The sequence below is a fragment of the Glandiceps talaboti genome, chromosome 8 (assembly GCF_964340395.1).
Source record: "Glandiceps talaboti chromosome 8, keGlaTala1.1, whole genome shotgun sequence".
NCBI classification, from domain to species: Eukaryota; Metazoa; Hemichordata; class Enteropneusta; family Spengelidae; genus Glandiceps; species Glandiceps talaboti.
Genome location: NC_135556.1, coordinates 26,154,771 through 26,174,151, shown reverse-complemented (window position 1 = coordinate 26,174,151; position 19,381 = coordinate 26,154,771). Strand labels below are relative to the sequence as shown.

General features: G+C 34.2%; 2 protein-coding genes across 6 annotated transcripts in view; one reads left to right on the top strand and one right to left on the bottom strand.

Moving 5' to 3' along the window:
• Window positions 1-4: 4 nt before the first annotated feature.
• On the bottom strand, window positions 5-8,554 carry LOC144439433 (tRNA (carboxymethyluridine(34)-5-O)-methyltransferase alkbh8-like). Its single transcript, XM_078128722.1, has 11 exons — window positions 8,420-8,554; window positions 7,577-7,811; window positions 6,543-6,677; window positions 5,947-6,147; window positions 5,341-5,411; window positions 4,168-4,274; window positions 3,600-3,742; window positions 2,884-3,102; window positions 1,938-1,984; window positions 1,460-1,609; window positions 5-813 (listed from the first exon to the last, which is right to left on the bottom strand). The coding sequence occupies exons 1-11, from the start codon at window positions 8,552-8,554 to the stop codon at window positions 22-24; spliced, it is 2,235 nt and encodes a 744-aa protein (XP_077984848.1). The 3' UTR covers window positions 5-21.
• Window positions 8,555-8,597: 43 nt separating this feature from the next.
• The window catches only part of LOC144439519 (THO complex subunit 2-like), a 29,554-nt gene continuing 18,770 nt past the window's right edge, over window positions 8,598-19,381 (top strand). For all 5 annotated transcript variants that reach the window (XR_013481112.1, XR_013481111.1, XM_078128815.1 and 2 more), the window contains exons 1-14: window positions 8,598-8,702; window positions 9,731-9,795; window positions 10,188-10,279; window positions 10,588-10,639; window positions 11,527-11,606; window positions 12,029-12,156; window positions 12,770-12,903; window positions 13,430-13,590; window positions 14,174-14,269; window positions 14,809-14,952; window positions 15,279-15,647; window positions 16,921-16,959; window positions 18,066-18,196; window positions 18,502-18,688. Coding sequence is in view for 3 of the 5 variants with exons in the window: in XM_078128815.1 (XP_077984941.1) it covers window positions 8,638-8,702; window positions 9,731-9,795; window positions 10,188-10,279; window positions 10,588-10,639; window positions 11,527-11,606; window positions 12,029-12,156; window positions 12,770-12,903; window positions 13,430-13,590; window positions 14,174-14,269; window positions 14,809-14,952; window positions 15,279-15,647; window positions 16,921-16,959; window positions 18,066-18,196; window positions 18,502-18,688 (1,743 nt within the window). In the remaining 2 variants the exon portion in view is untranslated. The remainder of the gene's footprint in view (window positions 8,703-9,730; window positions 9,796-10,187; window positions 10,280-10,587; window positions 10,640-11,526; window positions 11,607-12,028; window positions 12,157-12,769; window positions 12,904-13,429; window positions 13,591-14,173; window positions 14,270-14,808; window positions 14,953-15,278; window positions 15,648-16,920; window positions 16,960-18,065; window positions 18,197-18,501; window positions 18,689-19,381) is intronic.

Sequence of the window (19,381 nt, the reverse complement as noted above, 5' to 3'; positions counted from 1 at the left end):
GTTGCCTTGATTGTAGTAAAATCATGTTTTTGCTAGAATTACACACCAGTTGCCTTGATCGTAATAAACTTTCATGACCTTGACATTGTTACACTGTTTACACAGAGTTTCTAATTCTCCCTCTTTGAAAACATGATAAAATCTGTGAAAGACTGATGACTTTGTTGTCATTGTAGAGTCAGAACAACCATCTTTTACAACTCCAGTATTTTCTCCCTTTTCTTCCTTTCTCTTTCCTCCTTTTTCCTTCAGATGCCACGGTACAAGCAAATCCTGTTTCTCAAATGCAGTCCTGTTTATATGTACAGGTAAAGTACTAGAAGAGTGAACATTTCCCTTTGTTGTTAACCTCTGGGTTGCGTCTACTTTGGAACTCATTTCATCCTGGTTTGAGGCAATGTCAGACTTAGCACCATGATTACTATCACCCATGTTACAAGCCTCTGCATTGGGTACATTTTTATACTCTCTCTGCACTTCAACTCCTCTCACATCACTCTCACTTTTCTGCTTTCTGTTTTTCTCTAAAGAATCGACATCAGTTTCTCCCGTCTGTTCCACATTTTGTACACATGATTCTCCAGCATCACTTTTTATGATATCTTCATTTCTGGCAGAATTCTGAGACAACACTTCACCATCCTTGTGCTTTACATCCACTTCTCCATCTGAAGTGATCATTTTCTTGGCTCCTTTGAGATACTTTGATTTCACCTTGAATCGTTCTTGTTCCATGGCCCATACATAGACCAGAGCCTGTCCACCACATCTCAGAATTCTTACAATTTCTCTGATGGCTTGAAGTCTCCTTTCCTAAAAGTACAATTGGTTTGCAAAGCTTCATTAACATGACTAGTGCATGTTAGTTATTATCATAATTTCATAAAAGATGAAAATTATTTGTTTACATGGTTTATGCACTATTTTAGTTTCTTTCAGATAACCTGTAATTTTTTTTCTTTTTTTTTCTTTCATACACATACATCATATTATTTATATTATAAAGCCACCCTGCCATTTCAAGACAATGCTACAACAACAATAATATTAGTGACCATGGCAACAACGGCAACAACAATAACAAATTATACAAAGCTTGAAAAAAGATCTAACTAGAAGTCGAATGTTTTACAGTGAATTAACATATTTGATAAAATCATGTGCTTGCGAATGACAAGATAATAGGCCTTTCCATAATTTGCCATGGTGGCCCTCTACTCCTGTCTGTGTGTACCTTGGGGGTATACCTGATATACATTGGTTAATTATAGAGCGCTGCTGCCTTGATGTCTGAACAATGTGAAAAACATCCCTGATTTACACTTCTACAGAATACCAAGGAACAAAGCTCTTAAGAAACAGTACTATGAGGTGTTGATACCCCCAATTTGAGCGAGGGCGCTGTATTCTCAATTTCCTGTTTGCAGTCTGCAATGGCCTATTGATAACTAAACAATACCTGTGTTGAGAGATGATGAATGACAGCTATAGAGATGACAACATCACAGCTGTTACTACGTAGTGGTACAGACAACGCATCACATACAAACGCTTCAAAACCTCTCTGCTGACAAATATCTATTAAGTTAACACTTCTGTCACAGCCAATCTGAAAATACAACGTTGACAATGAGCATCAAAATCAGAATGATTTTTTTTGCCATCCATGGATGCCCCAAAGTTTCATAAAGTACATATGAAAAGAGGAATCACTAATTCATAAAGAGATTTGAAGTCAGTATTGGTCTGTGATTGACATGCCAGTCATTGTGATGTCATTAATCACATGATCTGTGATGTCATCATCAAAATGACCAGTGATGTCATCAATCTCATGACATCAGTAAGATATATCCAGTGCTCAAATGTAATGATGCAGTTATGTAGCTTTTGAAAGCCAAGGAATCAGTAATTTGTCAAATCAACCTGTTACTCACCTCAAATAACTGTTTATTTATGCCTAGATATTTACCATTTCCACATCCTTTTGAAAACAGAGGAGAAAGACAATGAAATTAATCTATGAAAGCCAATTAATCTATGTCGACAGTCGCTTGCGCTTTTTTTCCTACGTTTTATCTAAACCTAAGTCATTGCCGCGCTCTGATCCAGCGCAATACTACTATAATCCCATACTGATATCGAGCCTTCGGCCCTTGATCACTCGGGCCTTTGTCCCTCGATATCTTTATGCGATTATAGTAGTGTTGCACCGGATCGGAGTTTAGATAAGACGTAGGAAAAAAGGCATGAGCGACTGTCGACAGTCTAACACATGTACTTCATAATATACAAAAGTTCCAGTTACCCTCTTACACACCAAAACATTGCGTAGCATCAAGACAGTGTAAACTCACTTGCCGAGTATTAGAAAAAGGAAAAAAATAAACTTCTCATTTTTAAAGTACTACTTGTTCCCTGTCTGTATGCACAGACCATTTTTATCAACCTAGGTATGTAGTGTATGATATCCTAAATTTTCAAAAGTTATTACCATCCATATCACTTTCTGTTTGCGACTTTGTGTATTATACAGTATAGGAATTGTCTGTTGCTATGGTTTTACTGGTTTATGGTACGGTGTAACTAAGCAATTATCAGTTATGGTTTTACTAAATGGTAAGGTGTAACTACATGAATATTGGTTATGGTTTTATTTTATGATACGGTGTAACTACACAATTGTCAGTTAGTTTTCTTGAATTTACTATTTTGCCCTCTCTGTCTCTGTTTAAATTTCAAAGATCAGTTTTGTGAAGCAACATTGTGGGCTTAATTTTCCACATCCATAGGGTTTTATTTAATTGCTTTTTCAGTAAACAAAAGTGTGGGAAATTAAACCTCTTCTATAATCAATACTTAGAGAGTAACTCTAATTTCTACCTATATCAGCCAATATGGCACCATCTGGTTGTTGTTTTAAAAACTCGGCTACTTTGGGCCATGGAGAGTGTCTGGTTCCACTGAAATGTTCAGCAATGACATCATACACTTCATGTACATGTTGTTTCTCTAAATAGGCAGCTTCATATTCACTTGTAGGCAGCAACCTGTCAGAATCTGGTGTCTTGCTTTGTTGTGTATCACATTGTGCAGGGTATGCTGCCAAAAGACAAAAATTGTGTCAAATCATACAGAACACAGTCTAAGTCAGTGATAAATACATTGAGTCAAATTTTAAATCAGTTCAAACATTTACACACAACTCTACAGTAGATTGCATGCCAAAAGAGAGAAATTCCGATGTGTTGATCAAAATGTATCATTTCATGAGGTATGTAAGAGTTTAATGTTTTAGGTAACCTTACATACCACGGAGGTCATTTCTGTATATTTAGATCAACACATTGAATTTCTCTTTTATGGCAATCTTGTAAATACACTTCTTTTATGATAATATGGTAACTCTTTGACTTTCACTTGCAAAATAGTCTTCCACTGAAAACAGCTATTGATCACTTAAGATATCACATCTTTTGTAGCAGTGTGGTCAAATTTGCAGAAGAGTTGTAACATCACAGTTGACGTAACTAACCATCATGAGAATATTAGTTTAATCACAATGAAAGCAAAATCAAAAGTTTGAATGAGAATCTTACCACATTTACAAGGCCCATGTCTGATGGCTCGAAATGTAAATGATGTTCTCGTTGATCGTTTGTGCAGGGTCAATGCACTTTTATCTACATCAGTACTTGTCATGTGATCAGCTGGGACGACATCATGTTTCCTTGGAGTAATCCTACAACAAACAGTCAAACAAATGGAAGTATGTTACGCCTTAGTGACAGAGGGCAATTCTACATGTCAATATTTCAATGCGTACTGCATGTAAGTAGGGTTTACTGGCACTGTATTATTTAGAAAATAACTAGTCTTCTACTTCTTAATACATAATTACAACACTAGTGTGTTATTAATGGTGTCTAAAATATGGAACTACAATTTACTAACAAGTTCATAAAACAGACAGACGGGCAGAAATGGGTCATCTTAGCCCTCCTCACGGCAGTGCCTGTAGGGGTGGGGGAGGGCAATAAAATACCAATTTCTATATGGTGTAAAGTTTGACACCATTGTTGTCAAACTTAAGACTATATAAAAATTGGTATTTTACTGCCCTTGAGAATCTATTACAAGGATTCTTATAGTATTTGATTTACATACCCATGAGTCCACATGTATCTACTTTCTCCAGTCATAATTAGCAGACTTCTTTGTGGTACCAAGACTGGTATGTGGTGATTGTCGGGATGTTTGAAATCCATCACAACCTAGACAAATATGTAAGATAAGACTAACATGAAAAATCTTGCAACATGTATCAAAAGTTGAAGATGATGGCCATGATATAGCTACTCCAGTCACCTGCATTTGAAGAAAGCCAATGTTGGATAAGGAAAGTTATAGGAAAAGTTAGTTCAGAAAAATGGAATGATCCGGACTATTCCTTATGATTTTATTAATAAGATAACATTAATAATGATATTCTTCATTTGGTATGTATTACTGGTAAACTAAATTACATGTATAACTAGAATTTACCATTCTTAAACCACATTACATCATGGATAGGTACATGTACTACTAGAATTCACCATTCTTATACCACATTATATCATGGATAGGTACATGTATTACTAGAATTCACCATTCTTATACCACATTATATCATGGATAGGTACATGTATTACTAGAATTCACCATTCTTATACCACATTATATCATGGATAGGTACATGTATTACTAGAATTCACCATTCTTATACCACATTACATCATGGATAGGTACATGTATTACTAGAATTCACCATTCTTATACCACATTATATCATGGATAGGTACATGTACTACTAGAATTCACCATTCTTATACCACATTATATCATGGATAGGTACATGTATTACTAGAATTCACCATTCTTATACCACATTACATCATGGATAGGTACATGTACTACTAGAATTCACCATTCTTATACCACATTATATCATGGATAGGTACATGTATTACTAGAATTCACCATTCTTATACCACATTATATCATGGATAGGTACATGTATTACTAGAATTCACCATTCTTATACCACATTATATCATGGATAGGTACATGTACTACTAGAATTCACCATTCTTATACCACATTATATCATGGATAGGTACATGTATTACTAGAATTCACCATTCTTATACCACATTATATCATGGATAGGTACATGTATAACTAGAATTCACCATTCTTATACCACATTATATCATGGATAGGTACATGTACTACTAGAATTCACCATTCTTATACCACATTACATCATGGATAGGTCTTGTCATCTTGATAACTTACCTCAGAACCAAGACTTAATGAGATAATTTCATCCTCAAATGCTGAGTGAGTGTCAATATGAGGAGGAATGCCTGAAATGAAATCAAAGTGAAAACACATCAGTTTTATATATGGCTAGAAGGCGTCATTTCAGGAGTATACACAAATGTATAAAGATATTTTTTTCCTATACCTGTTTTCTCTATATATTTCAAAGATTCTCTCTTCTGCTGAAGTCACTGAGAAAGTATTCTTCATCATAACAGAACTGATTGACAAATTAACCACATGACCAGTGATGCCATCACATGACCAGTGATGCCATCACATGACCAGTGATGTCATCATTCACATGACCAGTGAGACCTACTTTACCCTGGTTGATATTGATTGACAGTGATCTGATGACCAATGATGTCATCTATCATGTGACTAATGATATCAATCACATGACAATGTCATTAATTACATGACCAATGATGTCATCACAAGTATAGTTATGTCATCAATCACATGACCAATGACACTTTGTCCTGGTTGATATTGACTGACATTGATTTGATCTGGTCTATGATTGACATGTCCAGTCGTCATGATGCCATCGATCACATGACCAATGACACTTACCTTGTCCTGGTTGATATTGATTGACGGTGATTTGATCTGGTCTATGATTGACATGTCCAATCTTCATGATGTCATCGATGACACTATTGTGCAATAGTGATATCCCAGAAGGCAATGGTTTGTCTTTATCCACATTATTGGTATCATATCGGAATTCATACCCATAATGTTTTACTCTCCTGTGTTTCAGGATCTTTTCATCTGAAGAAAATATTGAAGGGAAATTTAGCAAAAATGACAGGACTGAGAGACTCTCTTCATGATAAGACTTTGATGAAGAGAATTACTTTACCATACCTAGGACAGATCATAGGGGATTACAACAAACAAAAAAGTAAACAAACAAACAAACACACAAACAAACAAACAAAAAAGTAAACAAACAAACAAACACACAAACAAAAAAGTAAACAAACAAACAAACAAAAGTAAATAGTACAGAAATATAACTTGAAACATTGACAACATTCAAAACTTGGCATACTATATCAATCAAACATCGACATCAATATAAAACCACCAAATAACATGCATGCATGCGTACTAGTAATTGAGCTGTTACGAAGTTGCTTTGTGGCCGCTGTGCGAGCTATTACCTTCCTTTACACCCACTTCATCTGTGTCCCATGCTATGCTCTCTAGTAGATTTTTCTCCATCTCCATGGTGATAAAATCCTCTATTATAAACAGTCCAGGAGGCATACTTTTATCACTACTGCACTGAGTTGGCACTGAAATTAACATATAGCATACAATGATGTAGACATATAGCTCTATATATTCCCTCTGGTTGTCGTTTTAGATGCCCGGCTTGCAGGTCAAACCGGCGCAAGTTGTCATTCATTCCCACTGCTGTGCGGCTTATGAATGATTCGTAAACTTTTTGAGTGATGATGATTGTCTTAGTATCGTTCTGTGTCTCTGTATATATTGTTTTGTATATTTGTTTGTATTTTTTGATATATTGATGTATTGTATTTGAGCCACACCTTTAATTGCCCATGTCTGGGATGAATAAAGTTCTATTGAATTGAATTGAATTGAATACAATGATGTAGACACTGAAATTAACATATAGCACACAATGATTTAGACCATGGGAAATGTCATGTCATTGTGCCGTAATGTATTTTCTGGAGATATTCAAATACATCACTGGGAGAATCCTTATTATCCTTCCCTTTGTGGAAAGGGATGAGAAGAGCAGACCAACAATCATTGCAATATGGACAAAATAGATACAACTGTACTAATTTGAAGATGTTTTGTCATGTTAATAAAACAAAAAACCAGATCATTTTCAAACAACTTGGATTTTTGGGATGAATAGTAACAGTAAATATTTTCAGAAAAAAGGTGTTGGTGATTTACTTTTAGCCATCTCATTTACTACGAATTTCAAATTACCTTGCAAAAATTGATCAATTGCATTACTGGCCCATCCCTTTGATTTTTACTACAAGTTTGATAATGTCCGTCACTCTCACATACTAAATTTGCAGACTAACTTTACATGTACAAGTACCAGTAATCTATAAAATTCTATGTAAACATTTTTGTTCAGGAAAATAAAGAATCAGCTGTAATCAAACATGTATTTTCTGATTCTCTATACAAATTCAATTCTCACCTTTTTCAACATATGATAAATAAAATGTGACTGTTTCTTCATGAAATCTAAATGTCTTTCCTTGTAGGGTATCAAATGCCTTTTCAGCATCTTTGCTGTCAGTGAAGCACACAAATGCATATGGTTTTCTCTGAATCAATAGTATTGTTGAGATTCTACCGAAAGGTCCAAAGACATCTTGAAGGTCTTCTCGTTGGATGCCATTACCCAATCCACCATTACCAACAAAAATATTCTACAAAGAGGAAAAAAGAAAAACAAACTTGCACTAATCAGTAAAGATTAAAACAAGGTTCTCTCTTGGCTAAAGGAACACACATTGGAGCTGAACATTGTTTCTTGAAAATACCAGTTAGTAATTTACATAACAATACATTATGCTATTTTGATATATGCAAATGTATACTTGCAATATCATTCTCCAAATTTGTAGATATATCTGGTGAATGTTATAAGCTATGAAATCTAGTTTCAATGGAGATGAGTAAATACATTATCACGAATATAACTTAATGACGATTACAATATACACATGATGAATACACAAATAAATAAATAAATAAAATAAATACATAAATGAACACAAGAATAAAAATATATATATTTCATATTACAGGCCTGTGTCATACATTAAACTTGCTGTGGGTTTTTACTTTAACCTGATATATAATAAACCTGGAGCTTTATGATCGGTCCTTCCCTCCCTCTCTCATTCCCTCCTCCCTGGTCCCCCAATCAATCAATATCATCAATCAACTAAGTTATTATAACTTTTTTAATCAATTATCCATATCGAGTTCAATGTCAAATGAATATTCGTTCTACATTACCCGTGCTCTATACCTTAGTACAACTCTGAACCGTCTCAATTCCTTCGTGTCTCATCAATGTGTGTTGTGATCGGAGCTGCTTCCTTCGTAGTTTTTGCTGTTGTGACTTACTCAGTGATGACCATGGTTTGTCCATGGAGGTCGCCATTTTTGATGTTCATATTTTCAGAGAGCATCATGGGAACCAAACATGCCGAGAAACCAACATCCGGGTTACAGTTGGGGATCAAAATGGCGGCTCTCTGTGTGTCCGCGGAAAGCTGCAGAAATTGGGAGAAAACTGGCAAAAGTGACTTGTAAGTTGTCTGATTGCTATACTTTATTCATCTTTAGATCCTAGAGGCGTTTGCAAACCTGAAATAATAATGTCGTACCCCTCAAGTATCGTCAAAAGAAAGATACAAGTTTGTCGTTTTTAGCGTACAGTCGGTACACACAATCGAGTCACATGCGTTTGTACATGTAAAATTGTATGAACTTCCCAACTTCCAATGATAGCGACTATGATGTTTATTTCATGTATGCCGGATAAGATGAAATGTTTAAGTGAGCTCTCCTGGTTGAAAAACCGTGTTATGAACATCAGCTATGACACGAGTTTGTGTTCATTGGCCACCTTTTTATCGCTTTGCACTTGCACTGTTGGCGTTGCAGTGTTTTCATGCATTACATTTCGAATACCATCATTGCTTGCTGCGCTAATTTAGCATTATTTTTGTTTTGAGGTCCCCTCCCGTTTTTTGAGCTTTTTTTTTCGTTCTGGGGTTTAAAATCACAATTTGATGCAATCAAACTTGTTTGTGTTGAGGCTAAACCTTGGAAAGTAAAAGGCTCGAGTCAAGAACAGAAAACAACTATTGCAGCTACATCATTGCATATGATAATATGTTTTTATGGTTTCTCTGTATATACTATAAACAGTTATACATGGTAGTTTCACTTTTCCATGTGAAAAATGCAGTAGAACGATTTGATAGTATGAGCGAGGGATGGTGTGGCGATTTGTAAAATTGCTCCTTTATTAATATTAAATTTAAAAACACAAATTTGATAGTGAGACAAATCATAATTTGGAGATTAACACTCTTCATTGTATGATAGCATTGAAAAGTAGGAAACAAATTCAGGAGTTTAAATGCTGCATTCTGATTCATGAATATAAGAAAGATATGCCTCTCTCTGGTCTCGAGGTGGATAGTCTCATTAACAATTATGTTTTAAAGTGAAAACAATTGAATATCCGAATCTGTGATATAGCTTAGCACAGTTTATATTAAGAGATGATACTATCCTGACTGTATTTATTGTTTTTGTTCTATTTCAGTCTCAGACTTTGTCGGCATTTTGTACAAACAGAACCAGATGGCTTTGTCACAACTACTACCAAAGGTAATATCTGTTTAACAAAGTTCTACTGTGTTTTGTCCAGTTTTACATTGCATTGCATTGTTTGACTTGTTTCAGTGGTGAATCATTCATTTACATTGTACATGTATCTTGCAAACAACTCACTAATATTACTACTAGTGTAGTATACCACAAACATTTTTATTGTAGGTGAAAATAATGAAAAGTGTGTTTGCTTTTGAGTCACCACATAGTAAAAGATAGGGAACACCAAATTTTGGTGCGTCACAAGAAATTGATATATGTCAGTGTCATGTCAAATTGGCTTAGGAGAGCACACAGTTTACAACTTAGATTACATACTATTACTGTTATGGAATTAAGTTTATTTCATGCATATTCCATTGAAATGTACTCCTTATTTTTTTCACCAGATTTAAAGCGTGCCTTATATGAGTTAGTGTGGCATGCAGTCAATGGATTCTTGAAACCAGAATATGCTGTGTCAGCTTTAGCAGAGATCACAGTAAGTACTTGTAAATGGTTTCTAGGATTGAATGGGGATCAGACCCTTGATACACATTTTTATCATTGATGGTATAGTCCACTTTTCTGTAGGACTTGGTGAGAACCCAATGTGTGTACATACATAAAGTCTATTACACCCACATTTCTATATGACAAAACTGTAACCTTGTAAACTAGATATTTTAATTAGTAATGTCTCCCTCTATGACTATAACATGTTGGAGATTACCAATGATCTATAATGCAATATTGATTATCAGATATCCTAATTGTAATTATAAATTAATATTCTTTTCATAATTGTAGGACATGAGATCAGATGCGACATCAGTACTAGCCGATGTTTTGAACATCATAGGTAAGTCATACAGATAGCATGGTCAATCCTTAGACATGAAAGTTTACCATAGAAGTGAGAACATTATCACTAATTTCTCCCTCTTCAAATATAAATTTTTGAATGTTGTGTATAGTATATTTCAAATATGCTGATAAATAATACAGGATAAAGAACTGTCAGGCCTTGAGTATTCACTGGTTATCAAGACAAATTTGAGCTTCTCTTGTCTGCTGGTGTACTGCTTCTCACTACACAACATTATGTTGTGAAATCTTTGTATTAACTTCAATTATGATTCAAGAATAAACAGTAAAGAAGATTTGATATGTGTAGACATTTCAATATTTTTTGTGTAATTTGCCACACCCCAATTATGTTGATGTGTCAATTTATGTTCCCAACTTACAGTTGATAAACTACTGTGAACTCTGAAAAGACATTCATTGTGTTTGATACACATATATATATATATATATATATATATATATATATATATATATATATATATATATATATATATATATATATATATATATATATATATATATATATATATATATATATATATATATATATATATATATATATATATATATATATATATATATATATATATATATATATATATATATATTGAAAAGGACAAGTCTGTTGAGGAATAATTTGTAATTATGTAATTAATAAAGGGCTCTGTTTTGACATGTATTGATATCTCTATGTCAGTCTGTCAGACTAGAGAAAGTGCTATTTATTTTGAAGATGTACTGATTGTTTCATTTCACTCTCACCTCAAGAGGGGGTTGTTTATTTGTAAGACACAAATATTTTGTTCGTCTCATGACTTGATTGAGCTGAGTGCCTGAAAGTTGTACTTATGACTCCATTTCATCCTTTCCCATTTCCAGACACTGAGACATCTAGTATTGATGAGAAAACGGAAATAGCACAAAGAGAGAAATTCTTGTCTTTGCTTACAGCTTTAATGGTGAGTCAAATAGAAAATAAGATTCAATTTACAGTTGATGTGTGTGTGTTCTGACTTAGAAGTGAAGTCCGCTGGCTATTGATAGCAATGGGAAGAAATGTATCAAATGTAAGCATTATCTCAAACACGATTTTGAAGGCCAGTTTCTTTTGTAGTTACATGTTCATTATTCAGTCACAAAAATGCTGAGTTAATTGTTCAGGGATGTTTAGGGATGTGAAGCAGTTGACAAAATAAGTTATGAATTTGTCTAATTCTTACAATAATTTATAGCTCCAAAGTTGAAATCAGAATAAATGTATAGCAAGTGGCCTTCTTTCTCATTAAATGTTATGTAATTGTAAGGCATATATTATCAGTGTTGAATCAGTATTGTCTGGTTATAGATATTCACAATATCATGTATGTTGTTTATTTTACAGAATGTTAATGTTATACCAGAGCCACTAGTAAGGGAACGATTTGATTTAGAAACACTAGAATCACTTGGTCTTATACAGTCTCAAAGACAATTCAATACAAAGTATGTCAAGATGAAAACTAAGCTTTTGTAAGTATATCAGATATTATACATGTAAACTTTAAAAAAAAAAAAAAAGCATCAACATTATAAACATTTTAATGGCTTGTCTTTAACAAACAAACATACAGTCAGGCTATAGCTAATGTTGTTTCTCACTGCAACATATTCATGCTGGATCCATCTACTATTTTATTTTGAACAATACTAAATTAGTGACTGTGTCAGACTCCATCAACTTTTGTAAATTAATAACATTTTGTGTCTTTTATATACACATGTTTTCCATTCATAATCTTTAGAACTGCTTATTTCCTTAATTTTTTGGATTTGGTGAAAAAAAAATTCCAGTTGTCATATATTATTATCCTTTTCAAAAGTATATCACAATATCATGTGTATTCATTTGGAATTTACCAATACTGTAATAATCAATTCATTCTCTCTCAGCACATAATGTACTGAAACATAGCATATTTCCCTTATTTTAGAAGGGGTGTATGTGTGTTGGTGGGGGTGGAGGTGGGGATGTACAATGTACCTTGCTAGAGATAGGAACTACTGTAATGCCGTTAAACCCGTTTGCTTTGATATCATTATAAATGTGAAAAAGCTAACATATATGATTCCTTTTTATTCTTAGTTACAAACAACAGAAGTTTAATTTACTAAGAGAAGCAAATGAAGGATATGCTAAACTGATAAGTGAACTAGAACAAAATATACCAGGTAGTCAAGCCAGCGATGTTGTATTGGAAAACATCAAGTCACTTATAGGTAATGTAGATTCTTATGTTATTATTTGTATTCACATCAATTCCTAGTTAGGCATTCTTGTTTATCATGATGATAACTGATGACGCTATACAGTCAAAGAATACAAAACTGAATCATGTATCAGTTTGACTGACATCCCATTGTAATTTGTAGGGTTGACAGACCATTAGTCTGTAAGGTAGACAGTGATTGGGTACTCTCATGCATCGGCCAACCCCTGAGTACTAGCTGATTGTGTTGCATGACACATCATATCTTACAGACTAATACGCCATAGACTGTGCAAATGCAAGGGGTGGGGTGGGGTGGGGGGTCAGAGGTTGGGTTTGCTTGCTTGCTTCAGCTGTTCTGTGTATACAGATTATTTAATAAGGTATAACTGAATGAACTTCTTAACAAAGAGTTGGGTCTTTTTCTTAAACACTATTACCATGTGGCATTCATGATTGGAAGTTCTGACTTCTAACTACAATGTACCTGGTAGAGAGTGGTTTATTTGATTTATCTGAATTTCAATTTGTTGCAGGTTATTTTAGTTTAGATCCAAATAGAGTACTAGATATAATACTGGAAGGTTTTGAATGCCGGCCAAATCTAGATGCCTTCTTTATACCATTGTTACAATGTTACATGGGTGATGCCACTACCCTCTGTCAGATACTGGGATTCAAGTTTCACTTCTACACTGTAAGTCACTTTCCTTTTCATTTGGTGCCTGAAGTAGTAAAGATCCTACAACTCAGGGTTTTGTAGTGTTATTGAATATCAGTTCTGACAACACATCGTCCCTTGCTAGTGTAGAGGCAATGAAATGATGATACATGAACTCAGATATAACTATGAGACCTTCGATACCCTGAGGTATTGTGGAAGATATCAAAGATGGCAACCAAACTAATTTGAATTGTGTATCATCAATTTGTACATACTATCATGGTAGTTTTGTTGAAAATGTATTTAGGAACTGATTAAAATGTGATTTACCAAGTATTGTTGTGAGTGTACACACAGGAATGCAGTGTGTGTGTGTGTGTGTGTGTGTGTGTGTGTGTGTGTGTGTGTGTGTGTGTGTGTGTGTGTGTGTGTGTGTGTGTGTGTCTTTGTGTCTGTCTTTGTGTCTGTCTTTGTGTGTGTGTGTGTCTGTGTCTGTGTGTGTGTCTGTGTGTGTCTGTCTTTGAGTTGTATAAACAGATACCAGAATTTGATGTGTTACCATTCATGATATGTACTTGTTCTAGTGTGATTCATGTGTGTATGATTGATATTGCAGGAAACACCTGATAGTACAACACCTAAATCACTATACAAAGTGACTGCAATATTACTACAGTATGAACTTATTGAGTTAGAAGATATCTACCCTCATGTAAGTCAATATTTGATATTCTCCTTATAGGTTATATTGTACATCTATTATGGGAGGTTCCTACATCCAGATCTCATCTAATGTAGGCTGTGTAACATCTATGTTAGGCTTCTACTCAACCACTGCAAATCAAATAGAATAGATAATTTAACTTTCACTATGTATGAACAGAATATGAGTAAAGGAATATTCTGTATTGAATTGACTCATGTCCACTTCACATTTGTCAGGCCTCTAGCATGGCTTATTTAAAGCAAAACTGAAGACTTGCTATTTAAAACAGAGTGCATGGAATGGTCTAACCATTTAGAACCACTGAACAGAACACAACTCTGGAGTTTGTTGCTTTGTGAACTTACTAATTTGATTGATTGATTTAAATTAAATTCTTGACTGTGATACATTTCATGGCACATGTACCAATATATTTGGTCATAACTCAACAATTGACAATACTTTGTACAAACCGTATAAGGTTTACTTTGCTGCAGATCTATTACTTCATAATTTACTTAGCACATATTTGTATGTCTGTACAGTTATCTCCAAATGACAGTGATATGCTTCAAGCACACAAAAAGAACATGATAGCTGCACGTCAGTATGCCAGGAAGATGAGTATGGTGATATTGTCTGATAAAGGAGACGGTAATCAAGCTGATAAGGAGGATAAACGTGATGAGGTTAGTTCAAGTAATAGGTCACAGTAATGACCACTTTAGGTGTGTGGGTATATTCATTTGTATTAATTTGGAAATTCAAGCCTTGTATAACTTTAGCTTGACCTAATCTGATTTTGATAAATGAGGTCTGGTGCAATTACATGTCTAACCTTGTACACCTCATAATTATTGTCACTTTTCCCCCGGAAATGTGTTCAATCATGTAGAAAAAAACAAGCAACTCACTGAATAAAATATTGGTTTGATTGTGAGTGTACAAATACATGCAATAGTGGTTTTGTCAAAATAGATGGTAATTGAATATTTTATTTCTTGCCTCTCCTTAGCAAACAGATTATCAGAAACTTGGACTATTGGAGGCTTTACTTAGACTTGGAGACTGGCAGCATGCAAAACATCTTATGGATAGGATACCACCATTCACAGCACCTAGACATCAATCAATAGCATTAGCTATGACACAGCTTATACATTCGACTATTGAACCACTTTACAAACGATGTTCAGTTCCTAGAGGAAGTAAAAGGAGAGCTCATAAAGTACTGGCAAATAGCAAAGCTCCAAAACCAGTTCAGGAATTTACAGATCTCGTAGATGATGTGTGCAAGATATGTGCCTACTTGGGACCCCATATGTCTAAGGATCCGGTGCTAATAGTTAAGTTACTCAGGATAGGAAAGGCTTTCATGAAAACTGTAAGTATATGAGGAATATTTGGTTTTAGACTTTCATTGAATGTGGTAATTATAGATGTTGATGATTGTAAAGAGACTTGAGCTTGATAATACATTACTTAGTTGAACCATTTCTTTTGTATAAAATAATTTTGTGACATTACATAATGCACATCTTTGATATCAGTAGTGGTTTTGTAAGTGGCACTTTGTTAGTAAAATCTAACCAATTCCCTCCTGGCATATTACTTTATCATGTAACATATTATATAGAACTAAGTTTACATTGAAATTAGAAATCAGCCTAAGTATGTGTGTATATTTGTCATGACAATGTTTCAGAATATAAATATTATGATTATAGCTACAAATGTGTATGTCACATTGTTGACATTAGAGCTTATGAATAAATTCAACTGTACAAGTTTGAACATGTGTTAAATAATTGTATAGCACTATTTTAGTTGATTAGCTTTTAAAGACATTTTTCTCATGACTTTTTGGTCGGCTTAAACTATCAGATTATTTTTTAGCAGTTATTATTGGGATATTATAACATAACCCCATGATGAATGAGAGCCAGTGTGTTGTTGTATTGGTATTTGCACAAATGCTGCAGTATTTGCTGCTGTACTTTCACAAACGTAGCAAGAGACAGTCGGTGCATGCAACAGAAAACACTCTAGGCCTGAGTGCAAATACTCTGAATACCCACACTGTAACTCATGGTCATGGGGTTCTGTGATTACATATGTTTATCCAAAACAGCAAATTAAAAATGTAGAATTGTATGTTCCGGTGATTGTCTGCACATGGTTGATGGAATGATGTTTTCAGTATTGTACAGTACTACTACAGTATAAGTACTATGTACTCAATCTCATGTAAAGTTTCTGCCATTGTGCTACAGTACAAATACTATGTACACATGGCATATTGATACAAGTAATCAGTGGTACATATATAATGAGGTTTATAGTTCATTGGTCAGTGAACCATTAAAGCTTAAAAATAGCAACACTACATTCTTGCCTATTTGCCATATGTTGTATTTTATACTGTCATCTATGTTTCATATACAGATCATATTTCAATTCCTTTGATCAACAATGTGTTATACAAATCATAAAATTCTTACTAGTCGTAGATATGGGCTTAAAAATAAAATTTATGAAAGTAAGTTTATTTAGTCTGTCTGCTTATATCAGACACAGTTGTAGTAAAATCAACAATATGCAACAATATGATATTTAATGTGATATATATTGACATCAGATCTGTGTTGTTTTTACAGTTTAATGTTGCCACAGATGTTGGAAAGGATGCAGATAAGGTTAGTGTTTTTACCCATCAGGGACTATTCCCACACTTAGAAATAGAAATGCCTACATGTATGCTTTCATCAACTCTTACAAAAATTTAGTAGATATGTCTTTAATAATGAGCTGTGTCTGAATTATTATTCGTACACAAGTTCTCTGCCTCCACTTTTGATTGAGAGAAACAGACATGTTTCAAACAAATCACTTGTCCTTTATCAGTGTCTAACTGGATCTGACAGAATGATCCAAATTTACTGGAGGTGTTGAGTAACTAGAGGTGTGAAAAGGTTAGCTTCAATATATGTAAATTGAGGTGTGAAAGTACTTGTCAGTTATTTAACTCTAACTGTCCACCTTCTGTGATGATGTCACTGTAGAATGGTGGAATGTCATATTTTCCTACATTGGCATTAAGTGATGAATTGTTGACTTTGATGTACATGGCCTCCAATAGTCTTCTTTTATCCATGTTTGACTGATTTTGAAGTTTTGAATTATTATTGTCATAAATTTCTGTATCACTTGGATGATTTTTGTGTATTTCTTTTTGTAAAATCAATTGAACACTCATTGAATGTTTTAATCACTCTCTTCTATCATATTCAAAGTCTAAAATATGATTTTTACAAATTAACACTCTAAATATAATTGTTTGTCTCTAGGACAGACATGGTTAAACCTGCACTAGCTGTGAACGGGGTATCATTTTTTCCGATCAGATAACCAACAATTTAGTCACTGAAAATTGTTAAAATACCAATAATTAGACATTGTATATGTTAATTAAAGGTTGATTGTAGCCATAATTAGTATAGCAACAGATTGCAATCATGACCGGATTGGGGAACTGATTTCTGGGTATGGAGCCAAACTCAGTTTGAAGGGATTTATTGTACCATACTATGTGTACAGGATACAGATACGTTTACCCACTAATGATTCAATACCGTTTTGTGTGTATGATATTAGGAGTAAGTCTTTATATTTAACAGAACAGTTTTGTAAAATGGTCTAGTTGCAGTTACATGTAGTGCAGCATTAACTGATGCTTAGTTTAATTTTGTCCTCAGGAGAGTTTGTGTTGTTAACTGATTCCATGTGTTATTTTTATTGATAGGATGAATTCTTCTATAGTTTATTGACTCTAGTGGATGATGTGTTCCTACCATCATTGTCATTAATGGACTGCAATGCTTGCATGTCAGAAGAAATATGGAGCTTAATTAAAGCATTCCCTTATGAATTCAGGTACACTTTATTTATTTCTATTTACATGTGTAGTCCCAGAGATACTTCGTCCAAGTTTTTAACATCATCCATCTTGTGAACTCTTGAATGGAGGAGTCAAACGGCAGCTATGAATATATTACGAGTAACATTGAAGTAAAGCACTTTTTCTATGTGCTACACTTGCAACTAGAATGCCACCAATCTGTCAGGCTGACCACTGGGCTAGCAAATTGGAAAAGGGGTTCTTTGAGCTATACTGTACTTCATTTTATGAAATTTGATTTTAACTGACTAAACTTTTTTTTTGATGATTTTTCAAATAGGTATAGACTGTATGGACAGTGGAAGAATGAGACATATGCACTCCATCCAGAATTAATCCGAGTTAAAGCAAATACAATAGATAAATCTAAATATATCATGAAGAGGTTGACAAAGGAGAATGTAAAGCCACTGGGAAGACAAATTGGTAAACTTAGTCATGCTAACCCTGGAGTTATGTTTGAACATGTGAGTATACATAGTAGGATTGTCATTTTCTGGTGTGTGTGTGTGTCTGTCTGTCTGTCTGTCTGTCTGTCTGTCTGTCTGTCTGTCTGTCTGTCTGTCTGTCTGTCTGTCTGTCTGTCTGTCTGCCTGCCTGCCTGCCTGATGTGTGTGTCTGATGTGTGTGTCTTTGTGTCTGTCTGTGGGTATGTGTGTATGTGTGGGTGAGTGACTAGATGGATGTGTGGGTGGGAGGTATGTGTATATACTACTATAAATGTGTGTGTGTGTGTGTGTGTGTGTGTGTGTGTGTGTGTGTGTGTGTGTGTGTGTGTGTGTGTGTGTGTGTGTACTATGTATGTATTTATTTATTTATTTACCTGGTATGTATTTATTAAAAAAGGATGAATACAGGTATACACCCATGCAGTGACTGTTATCGTACATTCACTATTATATACACTTGATAAATACAAAATATTAACAACATGTTGATAAGGTTGTAGTCATACAACACATACAATTGTAAAAGTATGTACAATCTCCTACCTCCGCTCCACAAGTAATTGTAGAAGGTGGCTACAAGTTTCTCAAATGATTAAATTTTGAGCAATCAGTTAATCTCAAAGAGTAAGTGAAATTTGTTTACCACTGTACTGATTGCATTACAATATCATCAATGCTAAGATAGTGAAGCTTATTTATTTTAAGTGAGAG

Bases quoted from the DNA above. Each gene is read 5' to 3' on its own strand.
- LOC144439433 (XM_078128722.1), bottom strand. From the start codon at position 8,554: ATGGCGACCTCCATGGACAAACCATGGTCATCACTGAGTAAGTCACAA. The intron at 7,812-8,419 runs GTATAGAGCACG...TCCTCTTTGTAG, and splicing joins CGGTTCAGAGTTGTACTAAG to AATATTTTTGTTGGTAATGG. The intron at 6,148-6,542 runs GTAATAGCTCGC...TATTTTCTTCAG, and splicing joins TGAAGTGGGTGTAAAGGAAG to ATGAAAAGATCCTGAAACAC.